Source organism: Petromyzon marinus, chromosome 51, assembly GCF_048934315.1.
Source record: "Petromyzon marinus isolate PM22_M1 ecotype Great Lakes invasive population chromosome 51, UKy_Petmar_22M1.pri1.0, whole genome shotgun sequence".
In the NCBI taxonomy this organism is placed as follows: Eukaryota; Metazoa; Chordata; class Hyperoartia; order Petromyzontiformes; family Petromyzontidae; genus Petromyzon; species Petromyzon marinus.
The window spans coordinates 7,969,440-7,987,785 of NC_133717.1; the positions used below are offsets into that span (position 1 = coordinate 7,969,440).

The 18,346-nt window shown below is 53.3% G+C and overlaps 1 protein-coding gene across 1 annotated transcript in view; it reads right to left on the minus strand.

The window, feature by feature from the left end:
* The window catches only part of LOC116953311 (transcription cofactor vestigial-like protein 2), a 75,331-nt gene that overhangs the window by 18,368 nt on the left and 38,617 nt on the right, over positions 1-18,346 (minus strand). Inside the window, exon 2 of the mRNA XM_032973405.2 lies at positions 10,185-10,686. Coding sequence (XP_032829296.1) covers positions 10,185-10,686 — 502 coding nt within the window. The remainder of the gene's footprint in view (positions 1-10,184; positions 10,687-18,346) is intronic.

Consider the following 18,346-nt stretch of genomic DNA (forward strand, 5'->3'; position numbering starts at 1 on the left):
CTACTACTACATATGTAGCTACTTGTGCTACTAGGATAATCCGGCACTGCTAGTAGAGTGTCAACCTAGTCTCCACTAGGTAGACTCTCCACGAGGTCTACCTACTCTCCGCTAGGTAGTCTCTCCGCTAGGCAGACTCTCCACTTGTCCGACGTACGAATGCGTACAGTCGGGCCCTTCAGGCACCGGACGCGCTTGGAAGCGCGCGGCGCGTTCTGGGAGACTAACGCCGCCATCCACGCAGCTGGCAAGCGAGGCAATATCATCCAGACGGATGGCATTCGTGGGGGCACATGCGACGTTACGGTGCCACGGTGGCGGGGAGATGTTAACTACCTCGCCTGGTATACAGGAGGTCGTGGGTTCAATCTCGACCCTGAAGCCTGCTTCTGTATATTTGGAGTCTGCGTGTCTCTCTCTCTCTCATCATCATCATCACGGTGGCTAGGAGATGTTAACTACCTCGCCTGGTATACAGGAGGTCGTGGGTTTAATCTCGACGCTGAAGCCTGCTGCTGTATATTTGGAGTCTGCGTGTCTCTCTCTCATCATCATCATCATCACGGTGGCTAGGAGATGTTAACTACCTCGCCTGGTATACAGGAGGTCGTGGGTTTAATCGCGACCCTGAAGCCTGCTGCTGTATATTTGGAGTCTGCGTCTCTCTCTCTCTCTCTCTCATCATCATCATCATCATCACGGTGGCTAGGAGATGTTAACTACCTCGCCCAATTTACAGGAGGTTGTGGGTTCAATCCCGAACCTAAGGCCTGCTGTATATTTGGAGTTTGCGTGTCTCTCTCCCCGTGCCCGCGTAGATTTGGATCCGGGTCCTCCGGTTTTTCCCTCCGCATTTAGAACCAATGTCACGCGTTGAGAGTATTTGGCTGCTATAAATTTCCGCAGGATGATAAGCCACTTCGTTGAGCTATAATTTGCGTCGGCCAGGTCGCTTCTCAAAGACTATCTAAGCAGCTCGGTGGGCCACACCTGGTAAAATAAATACAATTGTTTTAGTTTAATGCCCGTACACGCGGACGAATTGAGCAGAAGCGCACAGAGAGTCGCGGAGAGGCGAGATGTTGCTTTCAGCTCAAGGAGTCCTGACATTCCGATGGATTAAAAAAAAAACCCAGATCCAGGGTCACAATGATCGAAACCCGACGATGCCCAGAAACGCACCTCTCATTTCGCACCTCCCATTGGCACGGCCGGCAACGTACGATGCGAAAGAAGATCGACATACGTGCATACTTACAACAATTACATTCTGTAGCGATGGAGTTTTGTTTTGTTTTGTTGTCGTCCAGAGATTGGATCCCCATGCTTCTAATCGTGCGCATCACAATGTGTCCAGGTGGGCTTGATGCCAATGTCGAGACCTGCTGCTGGTCACTGCCGAGCAAAAACCCACGGCAGTCGAAGTCGCCGTTGGTCAAGGGCGGGCACGCGGCAACGGCGCACAGATCGCGCGACCTATTGACCTCTATTCGGACACGAATAGAGGTCAATAGGTCAGGTCGTCCGGGGCATTGTGGCGCAGCCCTAGCACTACGGCACCACCGCTCAATCGCGCGTTCAATCACGCGTCCGATAAATCAGTCAGAGGTTCGATAAATCAGTCAGCGGGGCTCTATTTACGCGGAGGGCCGACAGACCCGATACAACAGACATCAATTTGAGCGGACGGGTAGGAATTTGAGATCGGCCAAGGCCATGCGTGCTTAAGTCTGCTCGCCCCACCCCCTACTGCCCTCTCTCTCTCTCTCTCCAGAAGAGATGCGCGCCCACCCTGGCGTTTCTTAGGCACTCGCCTTCGCTTTCTTTTGACATTTATATGCATAGATAAGATGTGTTACAAGACAGGCGAGCTCCGTGCGCGTGCGTGCGCGCCCCTGACTGTGTGCGCGTGTACCACATTTCCTAGGTGCTCGCGAGGAGCACTTGCCTCAACGGTATGCTGAGGCTACACGGGGGGAGCTTTGCCTTTGTGCGCGCGAGTCATGGGGAGCGGCAGCGTAGCGGTTCGCGCGCTGAGCTGCGGATCCCCGGCGATTCGAGTTCGATTCTCGCTCGCGGCCAACACCGGTGACGATTGTCGGAACCGGTCTTGCCCACTCCCTCCCCCCCCACTAGGTCGACTTAGCCACGAGGAAGACAAAGGCGGCCGGGCGTGGTACTGGCCACCCAACCCCCTCGTGTGCCGTGCCGGCCTCTCTAGGTGCTCGCGAACAGCACTTGCCCCTACAGTCTGTCACAGGCTATACGGGGGGGGGGGGTCTTTGTCTTTGTATGCGAGCAATGGGGATCTGTGGCGCAGTGGTTAGCGCACTGCGCTACGAACCCGGCGATCTGAGTTCGACGATTCGCCGCTGACGACAAGCGGCGAATATCCGAAACCCACTCCCGGGACTCGCCTGGGTCGACTCGGCCTCAAACTAGTTCCACTGCGCCTCCCTTCGTCTCGACGCGTTACGGGCAGCTCGAGGATGGATGGTTGCCTGAGCTCGAAGCGCGAACATTGCCGCGACCGTGAACGCAAATCGGCAGAACGTGACACGAGACACAAACGCATTGGTGATATTTGGCTCCGTACACTGTGTTGTTACGTTTGCGTGTACTGTATGTTGAGCTTGTTTCGCGCCGTACGCAGCAGCCAACCGCGCGCTAATCGGAGGAGCCGCGGGGGAAAGGCAACAAACCGAACGCCAAAAGCAGCTCTGCAGAAGTGAGTTTTCAGTCGAGATGATTTTAAAAGCGCACGGCTCCTAATGCCGGAGGGAAGAGCGTTCCAGACGGCCGCCGAGGCAGCGCATCCGGAAGCGTCGCGCGCGATGCCATTGTCCACCGTCTTTGTTCGACGGTAAACAAAAAGCTGCTGCGGCTGCTGCGAGGATGATGATGATGATGATCGGAGTTCGCGTGATGATGATGATGATGGGTTCCTCTCCCTTAGCGTGGGAGCGGTGGCGTAGCGATTTGCGCTCCGCGCTAGGAATCCCAACGAACCGACATCGATTCCCGCTCTCCACCAACAGCACCCAGTGACGATTATGTAAACCGGTCCCAGGCATCCCCTAGGTCGACTCAGCATGAACGCGAGTACCTGGTGCGGTGTGTAATAAAAAAAAAAAAAAAATCTGAACTAGGGATACAAAGGCGGCCGGGCGTGGTGCTGACCACCCCCCCCCTCCTCCCCGGTCTCAATAGGTGCTGCTCGCTCACAGCACTTACCCCAACAGTCTATTAAGGTTTTACGGGAGTTATTTGTCTCTTGTGTATATGCGTGTGTCTAAACAAATGTCAACACACGCCTTTGTATGTTCTGGTGTACGTGTGTTTTACTGTATACCTACACACGCGTAAGCACAACACATCACTCGTGTGTCCGCTGTGCCTGGGTGTATACTCTATATATCTTTCCGCGTTTAAAACACAAATCACTTGTAGTGCATGGCGTTGTGTGCGTTTGTATATGTGTGTGTTGGAACACTTTCCCCAACAGTCTGTTAAGCCTACACGGGGGATTTGTGTCGTTATGTGTGTGGGAGAGCGGTGGCGCAGTGGTTAGCACCCTGTGCCACGAACCCGCTCACGGCCAACACCAGCGACGATTTATCTGAAGCGGTCAAGGGGCGTCGCCTAGGTCGACTCAGCCTCAAATGAGGGTCCCTGGTAGCGGTGTTTAAACATCGCCACTGGGGAGCCGAATGCGGTCCGGCGAGGTGCTGGCCACCCACCCACCCCCCCTTGTGCGACGCGAACAGCATGATTAGCGGCACCTTCCCCCAACAGTCTGTCAAGGCTACACGGGTGATCTTTGCCTTTGCTCCGCTGTCCGTGTGTATTTATAGGCGCTCACGATTCGCCCTGCCAGGGTCGCGTTTCCCTGTCAAACAAATATCATTACCCCGCGTTCCCACCGCGTTCTCCCCGTGCGCGATATGCGTCCTAACACAACCGCTCACGAAGACAAAGAACCCCCGTGTAGCCTTCTGCGGACTGTTGGGGCAAGTGCTGTTCAGCCAAGCGCCTTTTGAAGGCCGGCACGTGACACACGGTGGGTTTGGGTGGGCAGCGCCACGCACGCACGCACGCGCGCCTGGCCGCCTTTGTCTCCCTAGTGGCCATGTTTACGCATGGCACCAGGTACCCGGTTATGTTTACGCACGTACTTATTTGTTGTGCAGCTTACTCGTTTAAGGCCGAGATCGCCGTTACTACCATCAAGCGTGGCCGGGAGTCGAACTCGGGTGGCCGCGTTTGCAGGGGAAGTGCGCTAACCACTGCGCCACCGCTCCCCGATTAGCATTTCCTTTCTATATATATACTTGAATATATTACCTACTGCAACAATCGTTAAACTATAACGCTACACGCACACACGTACACACACACATACAAAAGCAAAGATCATCCGTATAGCCGTTAACAGACTGTTGGGGCAAGTGCTGTAAGCGTGCACCTATGAAGCTCGGAACGGCACACGGTGGGGGGGGGGGGGGTGGGGGTGAGTGACCAGCACAACGCCTGGCCGCCTTTGTCTCCCCAGTGGCGATGTTCACACGTCGTACCAAGCACCCGTTAAGGGGAGACACAGGACTCGTTCACTGATGCTAGTCGTCAACTCGGACACCCTCGGGTTCATTTCGCATTGCGCTAACCACTGCGCCACCGCTCCCCCCGATGTGTTTGCACAATCTCCCTGACATCAACGGGCCATACTCCGCCACGATCAGTGTTGCGTTACGAAAGCGTCACGTGCGTTTGGAAGTTACGGGGCGAACGTTTTGACGACGTGTAGGGTCATAGTGAGCAATGCAACTCGATACATTCGCACAATTACACTGTTGCCTGAAAAAAAATAAAAAAACGAATACCGCACATGTAAAATTGGCGACGGTTCGGGCAATGACCCTGAGTGACGAACCCGGACCAGCGAGCTTGCTTGTGCTGAATCAATGCTCCCGGGAGAAGGCCTTGTGTGTGACTGATGGGATGCGTAAGATCGATTTTGCTTGACCTCTTTTACGTGTATAGACGCATACGCGAATGACGTGCATCGCAATGCTCATTCGTTTAATTGCATTTCCTCAACGTGTTTCGCTCTCCGAATCCGCCGTGCGTCCCCCCTTCCTGCCACCTCCGCCCACCACGAAGATGCAGTTCCATCTGTCTTCGTTGACCCATTAACGTCCCACACGACATTCAGTGTGCCTTAAGCCGGCGTACGCGGTTACTCTGTCAGTTAAACGCCGGCGAAACGTCGCATTCAAATTGTAAATGTTGTGGATTTGCTCTCCAACACACCGGTGGGCTGAAGGAGTAAACCAATTGGCGCGTTGTTCACGTGACAAACCTTACTGGCCGTGTTCGGGGTGGTGGAGGGTTACGGCACATGCATAGTTAGGCGATCTAACCCAAAAAACCTTTATTATTCTCAGTTACTATATTAGTATGATTATTCACATCGTTATAACTATATATATTCTTAAAAACGATCGAAACGTCGTGAGAATTTTTTATTGTTTTATATATATTTTGTTATTTTGTTGTTTCTCTTCAACGTGACTTTACCGAAAAAACTAAGAATATGAATTACTGCAGTCACGGAAGCTTTAAATCAAAATCGTTATAACTATTTACTATTTACACGGGGTACTATTTACTATTACTATTTACTACGAGATGTCTTTTCTTTTACCAGGTAAGGCCCCACTGAGCCATGTCGATGTTTTTCGGAAGCAATCTGGCCATCACAAATAGTGGCTCAAGGCTTATCACTTGGTAATGTAGAGTAGCCGAATACTCTGAACGCGTGTTTCTAAATGTGGAGGGGAAAAAACCGGAGGACCCGCGATCACGGGGAGAGAGAGAGACACGCAAACTCCAAATATAGAGCAGCAGGCGTCAGGGTTGGAATCGAACCCACGACCTCCTGCACACCAGGCGAGGTAGTTAACATCTCATAGCCACCATGATGATGAGAGAGAGAGACACACGCAAACTCCAAATATAGAGCAGCAGGCGTCAGGGTTGGAATCGAACCCACGACCTCCTGCACACCACGCGAGGTAGTTAACATCTCATAGCCACCATGATGATGATGAGAGAGAGACACGCAAACTCCAAATATAGAGCAGCAGGCGTCAGGGTTGGAATCGAACCCACGACCTCCTGCACACCAGGCGAGGTAGTTAACATCTCATAGCCACCATGATGATGATGAGAGAGAGACACGCAAACTCCAAATATACAGCAGCAGGCGTCAAAATTTGAATCGAACCCACGACCTCCTGCACACCAGGCGAGGTAGTTAACATATCATAGCCACCATGGCGCCCCTGGTGAAGCTCGTTCGCTAGCTGTGCGATATTCCTTAAGGACCCTGCTGTACCCGTTCTCGTCATTATCGACGTTTCTGTTGTTGTTGCTGCTGCTGTTGTTGTTGCTGTTGTTGTTCTTCTTGTACTCCGGGCAACAACTGACTAAACGGGACCGTTATCCGCGTAACAAAGTAAAATAAACGTCGACTTCAGATCATTGAAGCGAATGCATCATGATTTAATAACTATAAGTAACAGCCGGTGAATGCTGCCAGAGAGGCAATGATAATATGGACGACATTGTGCTCGTATTGAACAATGACGATGATGATTCGTTGATAATTTACAGCGCTTTGCCAGATGGAGATCCTCCCCACGTGTGTTTTAGTAAAATCTCAATTCTGCAGTCGTCTCGACCTTCTGGGTCTCAACAGCAGAGCAGAGTCGGGCTCGCCATGACGGCTGGGTTATGATTGTTATTATGATGATTATTAACAAGCGGGCTCCGCATTAGATGCAGGACTCAATGCGATGAGTTTGTGAGTGAATCCTTCCAGTGGGGGAGGGGGGAAGGGGGGGAGACCCCCCCCCACACTCCGCACGTAACCACCGCCCCCGTTTCCCTCGCCCGCACCAACGAGCAGAAGAACTATGACCTCTGAGTGTCGTATTTATTGGAACAAACATCGGAACATTCCTCGGCTTGATGGACGCAAGGTGCCAGATCCCTCATGCGCATCGCCAGCGGGCGCAGCGTCCGTGACCACCACCACCATCACCACCATCACCGCCACCATCACCACCACCACCGCCACCACCGCCACCGCCACCATCACCGCCACCACCGCCACCATCACCGCCACCACCACCACCACCACCACCACCGCCAACCACCATCACCGCCACCACCGCCACCACCATCACCACCATCACCACCGCCACCACCACCGCCACCACCACCATCACCACCACCACCGCCACCACCACCACCATCACCACCGCCACCACCGCCACCGCCACCATCACTGCCACCGCCACCACCATCACCACCGCCACCACCATCACCGCTACCGCCACTACCACCGCCACCACCACCATCACCACCATCACCGCCACCACCACCACCGCCACCACCACCATCACCGCCACCACCGCCACCATCACCGCCACCACCGCCACCATCACCGCCACCACCATCACCACCATCACCGCCACCACCGCCACCACCATCGCCACCACCATCTCCACCGCCACCTCCACCACCACCGCCACCACCATCACCACCATCACCACCGCCACCACCATCACCACCATCACCAGAGTATGAATTCTGTAGTCACGAAAGCTTTAAGTCAACACTATAATATGTTCTATATATATAGATATACACACAATAGTATGTTATATATAGATACACACACCAAAGTATGTTTATGTATATACACACACTATAGTATGTTTTATATACATTATCTTAAGATCTAACGCGACCGGGGATAATTCCTTTGGACGCTTTTCGCCTCTCGCACAAAGACAAAGATGCCCTGTACAGCCTCCACAGACTGCTGAGGCAAGTGCCGTTAGCGAGCACGGCACACGAGCAGGGGGTGGGTGGGTGGGTGGGTGGCTCTGACCGCCTTCGTCCCCCCCGGTGCGAACGTTTGCACACCGGCGCCCTGCCAGGTGGCTCATTGAATGCCGAGACGACGTAAACGGGGGCCCAAGTAATCGGTGTCGGATTGTTCGTCGCACCGATGTTGGTCGTGAGCTGGAATCCGAACCCACCGCTCCGTCCCACCCCCCCCCCCCCTCTGGGGGCTTCGTCAACGCCCGTGCGCTAACCGTTGCGCCACCGCTCCACCCGGCACGTGTAGGCGAGCGGTGGTGGCGCTACGCAAGTGAGGACCGCGTCTGTGGGCCAACCGTGGCTGTGATTTCAATTATTAATTGGTACTCATTTAAAGCCCACGTTAAGTTTTCTGACCGCCGTTGCGCGCGAGAGATTGCTTGACCGCGCGTTCTCGTTACGCGACTCACGTGGCCGAGTGATGTGCAGAGTCGGCCAGCCGTGACGTTCCTTATTCCCAAACCAGCCCACACCCTGCCCGGCTCTGCTCCGTTCATTCAGGGCGTGGGACAGCGTTACCCATTTGCTAGGGCAGCGTACGGATCTCATCGACGATTTGCGCTCACGATTGGTGCACCAGTTCTCACCGTCAGCGTGGACGCGGAAGTCCGCGCGTGCTTGTGAATCAATTTCTCAAAACTAAACAAATAAATCCTCGCCATTGTTCCACTTGCAGGCGATTGAACAGATACAAATGCCAATGAGAAGTTACACACTTCACCATTCTGGTCTCTCCGGGTTGATGAAGGTGAGAGGGAGGGGGGGGGGGAGAGACCCAAGTGACCGGTTCTAGTAACACTCGCCACTGATGTTAGCCGTGGTCGCGGAATCGAACTCAGGTTACACGGGGCTAGTGGCTGAGTGCGCTAACCACACAACGCCGCCGCTCCGCTGGGATTCGATCATAATCGATGATTGGACTTCTCTCCGCCAAAGACAAAGATCCCCCGTATAGCCTTAGACTGTAGGGGCAAGTGCTGTTAGCGAGTAGCACCTATGACGGCCGGCACGGCACAGCCATGGGGTGGGTGGCCAGCACCACGCCCGACCGCCTTTGTCTCCACAGTGGCGATGTTCACACACGGAACCAGGCACAGTCGACCACAGGACCTGGTTCGGGTAATCTTGACTGAGTTTTGGACACGGGCATAGGGAATCGAACTCGGGGTTCGCGGCTTTGCTGTGCAATGCGCTGATAACCCAACCACACCACCGCTCCCCCACGACATCTGCATGTCTGTTGAGCTTCTTTCGCACCGTACGTAGCCAACCGTGCTAACCACACCACCACCACCACACCACCACCACTACACAACCACCACACCACCACCACCACCACACCACCACCACTACACCACCACATCACCACCACATCACCATCCACACCTCCACCACACAACCACCACGCCACCACCACCACACCACCATGCTCAGTCTTTCCGCGTTTACCCATTTACTCCTCCCCAAAGGAATACAAATTAACGCGTTACACGCTGCACGCGCCCGATGATTGTTAAACGCGTCCCACGTGGCCCGCTCTAAGCAATTAATAACCAACAACCAAGCAGCATCAACAACCCACGATCGCATAACCAATAGCAATCAACACATCCAAATAACAACCAACAACAACAACCAAACAATAACAAACCAACAATCAATGAACCAACAACCAGCAACGACAAAACAACATGTAGCGAACAGCCAAATAATAACAACCAACATAATCAACAACTTCCAACAACAACAACCAACATAACCAACAACAACCAATATAACCAACAACAACCAACCTATCAAACAACCAACCTATCCAACAACAACCAACAACAACCAACATAACCAACAACAACCAACATAACCAACATAACCAACAACTTCCAACAACAACCAACATAACCAACAACTTCCAACAACAACCAACATAACCCACAACTTCCAACAACAACCAACATAACCAACAACATACTCTTTGGTTCTATTCGGTAAAGTCACGTAGGTAAAACCAACCTGTCCGCTGGACAGGTTGGTCACCTGATGAAGGCCGCTTGTGTTGTGGCCGAAACGTCGTGATTTTTGTTGTTTTAATTTTTTACCTACGTGACTTTACCGAATAAAACCAAAGAGTATGTATCCTTGCAGTCACGAAAGCTTCAAATCTAGAATAACCACCAGCAACAACCACCAGCAACCACCACCAACCACAACCACCACCACCACCCCCCACGCACCTTTCCATGCTCGCCGCTCACTGCGCTCCGCCTGCTCGGCTCCCGGCGTCGTCGTCTGCGTCGTCTGCGTCGCCGTGGGGGGCTTCTGGCTGAGCGCGCGGCTGAAGTGTTCGTCCACTTCGCTGGCGATGTCCCCACGGAAGTAGGTGAGCAGTAGGCAGCGAGACGTGAGGTACTGAGCCGCGGCCACCCGCTCCTTGTCGTGACGCTGCTGCTGCTGATGATGCTGCTGCTGCAGCACGCCCGCGTCTCCAGCTGCTGACGAAGCCGCTGTTGTTGTTGTTGTAGCCGCTGTTGTTGTTGTTGTTGCCGCTGCTGCTGCTGTCTCGTCGTCTGTGCCGCCTTCCTCGGGGTCTGCTCGGTCACCGCCTTCGCTCACGATGCCTCTCGCCGCGTGCCGGCTCCCCTCGGGCGGCTGAGGCTGCCCTTCGTGCGGGGCGCTGCTGCCCGCGTTGATGCCCTCGAAAAAGTCGCTCATCTTGCCCGGTAAGAGCTGCAGCTTCTGCGGCGACGGCGGCGGCGGTGGAGGAGGATGTTCGAGATACGCACAGGCACAACACGCGGACACGTGAGACAAAGACACCCCCCCCCCCCTCTTACTGCTACAGCCGTAACAGGGCTGTTGGTGCACGTGCTGTTAGCGGGCAGCTGTGAAAGCGGTCACGGCGCACGAGAGGGAGTGGGTGGACAACACCACGCCCGGCCGCCTTTGTCTCCCCGGTCGAGAATATTTTTGTGTTTTTTTTTTTTTTACACCACGCCAGGTCCTCATTTGAGGCTGAGTTGACCTAAGGGGGGGAGGGGGGGGCAGGACCGGTTCACATAATCGTCACCGGTGTTGGGCGTGAGGTGGAATCGAACTCGGGTGGCCGGGTTCATAGCGCAGCGCGCTCAGGGCGCAGAGACATGCGCACAGGGAGACAGACACACACACAGACAGACAAAAAGACAAAGATCCCCCGTATAGCCTTAACAGACTGTAGGGGCAAGTGCTGTTAGCGGGCACCTATGAAGGCCGGCACGGTACACGCAGAGGGTCGGTGATCAGCACCACGCCCGGACGTCTTTGTCTCCCCAGTGGCGATGATTACACACCGCACCAGATACTCATTTGAGGCTGAGTCGATCTAGGGGAGGTCCAGGACTGGTTTAAATAATCGTCACTGGCGTTGGCCGTGAATCGAACCCGGTTGTCGGGTTCGTAGCGCGCTAACCACTGCACTACCGCTACATTACACACACACACGTGGACACACACACGTGGACACACACGTGGACACACACCCTTGAACACACACACGTGGACACACACACGTGGACACACACACGTGGACACACACACGTGAACACACACACGTGGACACACACGTGGACACACACGTGGACACACACGTGGACACACACACACGTGGACACACACACACGTGGACACACACACACGTGGACACACACACACGTGGACACACACACGTGGACATACACACGTGGACACACATTTGTGGTTTGTCATTTAAATTTGGTTAAATGTACAGATCCGAGAGTTAACACGTTCCGTTCGTTTTGGCTATGCCCGTGGCTGTCTGTAGTCCAGCACTATGGAGACAGCAAGCGAGGGGTTGGTGGATCACCGCACGGATGATGTGAAACTCCCTTCTGTCCGTGGGCGAAGAGGAGGTTGCCATGTTCACCCGGGGCTAGCCAGGGGAAGGCGGTTCAGCGAGTGGGCTAATGTGTACGGGGATAGAGCGTTGCCCCCTCGTGCAAGGCGTGGTTTCCTCCTCACACGTGAAACCGAACCCTCAATGATTAATATTAATTAAATAATTATTCGATGATGGAATTCGTGACCAAACATTTGCAATGTAGCAGCACCCTCCTCAAACGAAGCCTTGAGACTCAGCGATGCTTTCCCGGACGAAGTGCAACGAGTAGTATTAGTTGCGTAGTGTGGGTGAAAGAAGGCGGAATGACGTGACTCCAGAAGGAATGTTGTCGTTTGGATGATGTGGAGTGGTCGGTTCTCTCATACGCGGGGTGGTGCACTGCTCGCTGCGAGACTGATCCGCCGATGAATCGTTCGAGGTGGTGCTGGTGACGGCCTCAGCGTTTTGGGGAAGAAGAGGCTTCCATCGAGCAGTGGATTGATCATGGCTGCTGACGACGACGACGACGATGATGATCGAAAGGTACGATTTGGACACGTATGCAGGATGGACGACAACAAGACGTTTTAAAAACGTGTTCTTCGGCAAAATGGATGGAGGCGGTGAGAGAGGAAGACCTCACGGAGAACGGCTCGACCAAGACGACATCGTGAAGAGATCGGTGACAGACAGATGTGCGTCCACTGCTTGAGCGTATTGGCACCAAGGCAGAGGAAAGTTAAATGTGCAGGGGACATCTACGGGGCTATCTGCACATGGACCGTGATGATGATGATCAGCAACCGTATCGTCCAGCACAGTGTTTTTTGTTCAACGCGGAATGATCTGACATTCTTGGTTCTTTCGATAAAGTCACGTAGAAGGGAAACAAAAAAAATAAAACCATACAATTATCACTGGAAGGATCTCCCAATAAAGACAAAGATCCCCCGTATAGCCTGAACAGACTGTTGGGGCGAGTGCAGTTAGCGAGCACCTATGAAGGCCGGAACGGCACGCTAGGGGGTGGGTGGCCAACACCACGCCCGGCCGCCTTTGTCTCCCCAGTGGCGATGCTTACACACCGCACCAGGTACTCATTTGAGGCTGAGTCGACCTAGGGGATGCCCAGGATCGGTTCAGATAATCGTCACTGTTGTTGGCCGTGAGCGGGGATCGAACTCGGGTCGCCGGGCTCGTAGTGCAGCGTAGCACTAACCACTACACTCCCGCTCACCACACACACACAGTTACACACATGTTCCGCCAGTCTTTTTGAATTCACAAGTAAATAATTCGTCTTCAATATGTGAATAAAGCCACACTCGCGCAGCACGTGTGGCGGCGTGACTGCTCCTGGGGAGCGGTGGCGCTGTGGTTAGCACTGCACTGCGTTACGAACACGGCGACCTCTTTACTTTGATGCCCAGCCACCGCTCACCACAGTGAGTACTCTCCTGGCTGTCCCGCTCACCACAGTGAGTACTGTCCTGGCTGTCCCGCTCACCACAGTGAGCACTGCCCTGGCTGTCCCGCTCACCAGAGTGAGTACTGTCCTGGCTGTCCCGCTCACCAGAGTGAGTACTGTCCTGGCTGTCCCGCTCACCAGAGTGAGTACTGTCCTGGCTGTCCCGCTCACCAGAGTGAGTACTGTCCTGGCTATCCCGCTCACCACAGTGAGTACTGTCCTGGCTGTCCCACTCACCAGAGTGAGTACTGCCCTGGCTGTCCCGCTCACCAGTGTGAGTACTGTCCTGGCTGTCCCACTCACCAGTGTGAGTACTGTCCTGGCTGTCCCGCTCACCACAGTGAGCACTGCCCTGGCTGTCCCGCTCACCAGAGTGAGTACTGTCCTGGCTGTCCCGCTCACCAGAGTGAGTACTGTCCTGGCTGTCCCGCTCACCAGAGTGAGTACTGCCCTGGCTGTCCCGCTCACCAGAGTGAGTACTGTCCTGGCTATCCCGCTCACCACAGTGAGTACTGTCCTGGCTGTCCCACTCACCAGAGTGAGTACTGCCCTGGCTGTCCCGCTCACCAGTGTGAGTACTGTCCTGGCTGTCCCGCTCACCAAAGTGAGTACTGCCCTGGCTGTCCCGCTCACCACAGTGAGTACTGCCCTGGCTGTCCCGCTCACCACAGTGAGTACTGTCCTGGCTGTCCCGCTCACCACAGTGAGTACTGCCCTGGCTGTCCCGCTCACCACAGTGAGTACTGCCCTGGCTGTCCCGCTCACCAGAGTGAGTACTGCCCTGGCTGTCCCGCTCACCACAGTGAGTACTGTCCTGGCTGTCCCGCTCACCAGTGTGAGTACTGTCCTGGCTGTCCCGCTCACCAGAGTGAGTACTGTCCTGGCTGTCCCGCTCACCAACAGTGAGTACTGCCCTGGCTGTCCCGCTCACCAGAGTGAGTACTGTCCTGGCTGTCCCGCTCACCACAGTGAGTACTGTCCTGGCTGTTCCGCTCACCAACAGTGAGTACTGCCCTGGCTGTCCCGCTCACCACAGTGAGTACTGTCCTGGCTGTCCCGCTCACCAGAGTGAGCACTGTCCTGGCTGTCCCGCTCACCAGTGTGAGTACTGCCCTGGCTGTCCCGCTCACCAACAGTGAGTACTGTCCTGGCTGTCCCGCTCACCAGAGTGAGTACTGTCCTGGCTGTCCCGCTCACCACTGAGTACTGTCCTGGCTGTCCCGCTCACCACTGAGTACTGTCCTGGCTGTCCCGCTCACCAGAGTGAGTACTGTCCTGGCTGTCCCGCTCACCACAGTGAGTACTGCCCTGGCTGTCCCGCTCACCAGAGTGAGTACTATCCTGGCTGTCCCGCTCACCAGAGTGAGTACTGTCCTGGCTGTCCCGCTCACCACAGTGAGTACTGTCCTGGCTGTCCCGCTCACCACAGTGAGTACTGCCCTGGCTGTCCCGCTCACCAGAGTGAGTACTGTCCTGGCTGTCCCGCTCACCAGTGTGAGTACTGCCCTGGCTGTCCCGCTCACCAGAGTGAGTACTGCCCTGGCTGTCCCGCTCACCAGAGTGAGTACTGTCCTAGCTGTCCCGCTCACCAGAGTGAGTACTGCCCTGGCTGTCCTGCTCACCAGTGTGAGTACTGCCCTGGCTGTCCCGCTCACCAGAGTGAATACTGTCCTGGCTGTCCCGCTCACCAGAGTGAGTACTGCCCTGGCTGTCCTGCTCACCAGTGTGAGTACTGTCCTGGCTGTCCCGCTCACCACAGTGAGTACTGTCCTGGCTGTCCCGCTCACCACAGTGAGTACTGCCCTGGCTGTCCCGCTCCTCGACTTGGTGAAATATTTCACACGAGTTTTGTGATACAACAACAACAACAGAACTGTGTGCGCGTTGTTTAAGCGGTAGATGCGGTGTCACCACGTGTTTGCTCTGGAGATGCCACTCGATATGCACGACGCATCACCCCCCACCACTCCCCTTGCGAACGGGACGTCTCCACTTCCAGGGGGATTATTATCCACGTGAATGAAACATGTTAATGAGCAGGACAGAATAAACACGCTCTCGTGTCGTTTTTTTTTCTTCTTCTAAACTCGTGTAGCCGCGATTCGGGGGTCAAGCTACAATTGCGTACGGGTTGTCCACTTACCTGTTTTGTGGTTTATGTTCTCAGCAACGGGCCGAATCATCATTCTGCGTTAAGAGGCAGGGTCCTTGTCTATAACAAAGACAAAGATCCCCCGTGTAGCCTTAACAGACTGTTTAGGGCAAGTTCCGGTACCGAGCACTTTTGAAGACCGGCACGGCACACGAGGGGGTCTGGGTGGCCAGCACCACCCCCGGCCGCCTTTGTCTCCCCAGTGGCGATGTTTGCACACAGCACCAGGTACCCATTTGAGGCTGAGTCAACATAGGGGAGGCCCAGAATCGGTTTTAGATAAACGTCACCGGTGTCGGTCGTGAGCGGGAAGCGAACCCGGATCACCGGGTTCGTAGCGCTAACCACTACACTACCGCTCCCCAATCACGCACGCGCGCATACACACACGCACACCATGGTTCTCGCACCTGCAAGTTCACAAGCATTGATCCAAGCGAAGCCGCACGCTCAGACACTCTGAGTGTGTGTAACTGCTCGTCTTGAATCAATGCTGCTCCAATTACGTCCTCTCAGAATGCCGTGCGTGTGGCTGATGGGATGTCTAAGACTTTTGCTTTTGACGTGGAGAGACATTTTTATTTATTCATGTAACTGTAGTATCATCAACAGCGACGCTCATGACTGTAAGGAGTCATGCAGTATATGATTATATAATCGATTTGTATAAGTACACATTTGAATTTTTTATGAAGACAAAGATTCCCCGTGTAGCCTTAACAGACTGTTGGGGGCAAGTGCTGTTAGCGAGTAGCGCCTGTGAAGGCCGGCACGGCACACGAGGGGGGTGGGTGGTCAGCACCACGCCCGGCCGCCTTTGTCTCCCCAGTGGCGATGTTTACACACCGCACCAGGTATTCATTTGAGGCTGAGTCGACCTAGGGGAGGCTCAGTAGTGGTTCAGATAATCGTCACCTGGTGTCCGTGTTGGTCCTAATTGGGAATTGAACTCGGGTCGCCGGATTCGTAGCGAAGCGCAAAAAATGCAGTGTCAAAGACAAAGATACCCCGTATAGCCTTAACATGCTTTTGGGACAAGTGCAATGAAAGACAAAGATCGCTCACGGTCATGTGATTCAACAATCGATCTCCTACACAGGGAGGCCTTCATCCAGCAGTGGATAGAGATCACAATTATGATTATCTTCTTGGTTCTTTGGGGAAAGTCACGTAGAATGGAAATAAAATAATAATAATAAAAATATTTTATTTTTTATCTTAGTATGTTTTATTTTTATTATTTTATTTCCATTCTTCGTGGTGACTTTACCTAAAGAACCAAGAAGATGAATTCCTGCAGTCACGAAAGCTTTAAATCGAAAAATTATGATTATCCTAATTTTATGCCGAAAGTACGTGCACACAGTCCGCTATTAAATTGTAAGACAATGTATCTTCACACGTGTTGTGTTAATACACCATGTACATATAAATATATATATACATGCCCATGCCGGCATGTTGTACATAGCTAAAGACGCGTTTCTAGCTGTGGATTAGTGCACACGCTTCACCTGACAAGCGGTCGTTACTCCACGTGGCGTTTTTACGTTGGCAGCGTGCGCTTCATGAAGGTACAGGGCCGATTTGCGGTCGGATTATCACTGAAGTTTATGTAGACTGCATACATCTGCTGTGCGGTTTATATGTATATGTACGTGTGAATATACGGCAATACCTCGGTTTGCGTCGGGGGATGCGTTCCTGAAAGGTGCCATGACGAATAACGAAACGACGTAAATCGAAGCGACTTACGGTGTCGTGAGTGGTGGAGGTGAAGGACGGACGGACGGACGATGCTGTCAGCGACGTAAGTGTGGGGTCGAGCCGACGGTGTTTGTAATGATGTTAATAAAGTGGCGACGAATTTGCGAACGACATAACAGAGGGAGACGTAACTCTGGGTTTTACCCGACTGTACATTCTGTATCTCCACATACATACCCTAGAATGACAACGTATTTAACACCGCTTAAAAGCTTTCGTGACTGCAGGGATTCATATTCTTAGTTCTTTCGGTGAAGTCACGTAGAAGGGAAATAATAAAATAATAAAAAATATAAAACAATAACATTTTCTTGCTGTGGTTTTCACACCTGATGATGATTGCTTGTGTTGCAATCGCAACGTCGTGATAATTGTATTGTTTTATTTTTCTTATTTTATTATTTCCCTTCTACGTGAAACACACACGTGATACACTAACACACGTCATACACTAACACACGTGATACACTAACACACGTGATACACGCGATACACTAACACACACGTGATACACTAACACACGTGATACACTAACACACACGTGATACACTAACACACACGCGATACACTAACACACACGCGATACACTAACACACGTGATACACTAACACACACGTGATACGCTAACACACACGTGATACATTAACACACGCGATACACTAACACACGCGTGTATTGATACGTCAAGAGGCACGATGGGTTTATATATACTCCAAAGTAAATACATCACGTGGTTCTGTATTGTAGTGTGTGTATATACATTGCGTATGCTAGCGTATACATGTTGGTGAAACACCGTAGTGGTAGTAGTTGTTGTAGTAGGCACCACGGTCTGAATGTCAATGTAACACAATGTGTTTCGTATAGAGTCTTTAACAGACTGTTGGGGCAAGTGCTGTTAGCGAGTAGCGCCTATAGAGGCCAGAACGGCACACGAGGGGGTGGGTGGCCAGCACCACGCCCGGCCGCCTTTTGTTCACACCAGAGGTGGCGTTCACACACCGCACCAGCTACTCGTTTTAAGGCTGAGTCGACCTAGGGGGGGGGACCCGGGCGCTTGCTCAGATACGTGCCGACTGATAGTGGCCGCGAGCGGGTAGCTGGGTTCGTAGCGCACTGCGCTAACCACTAC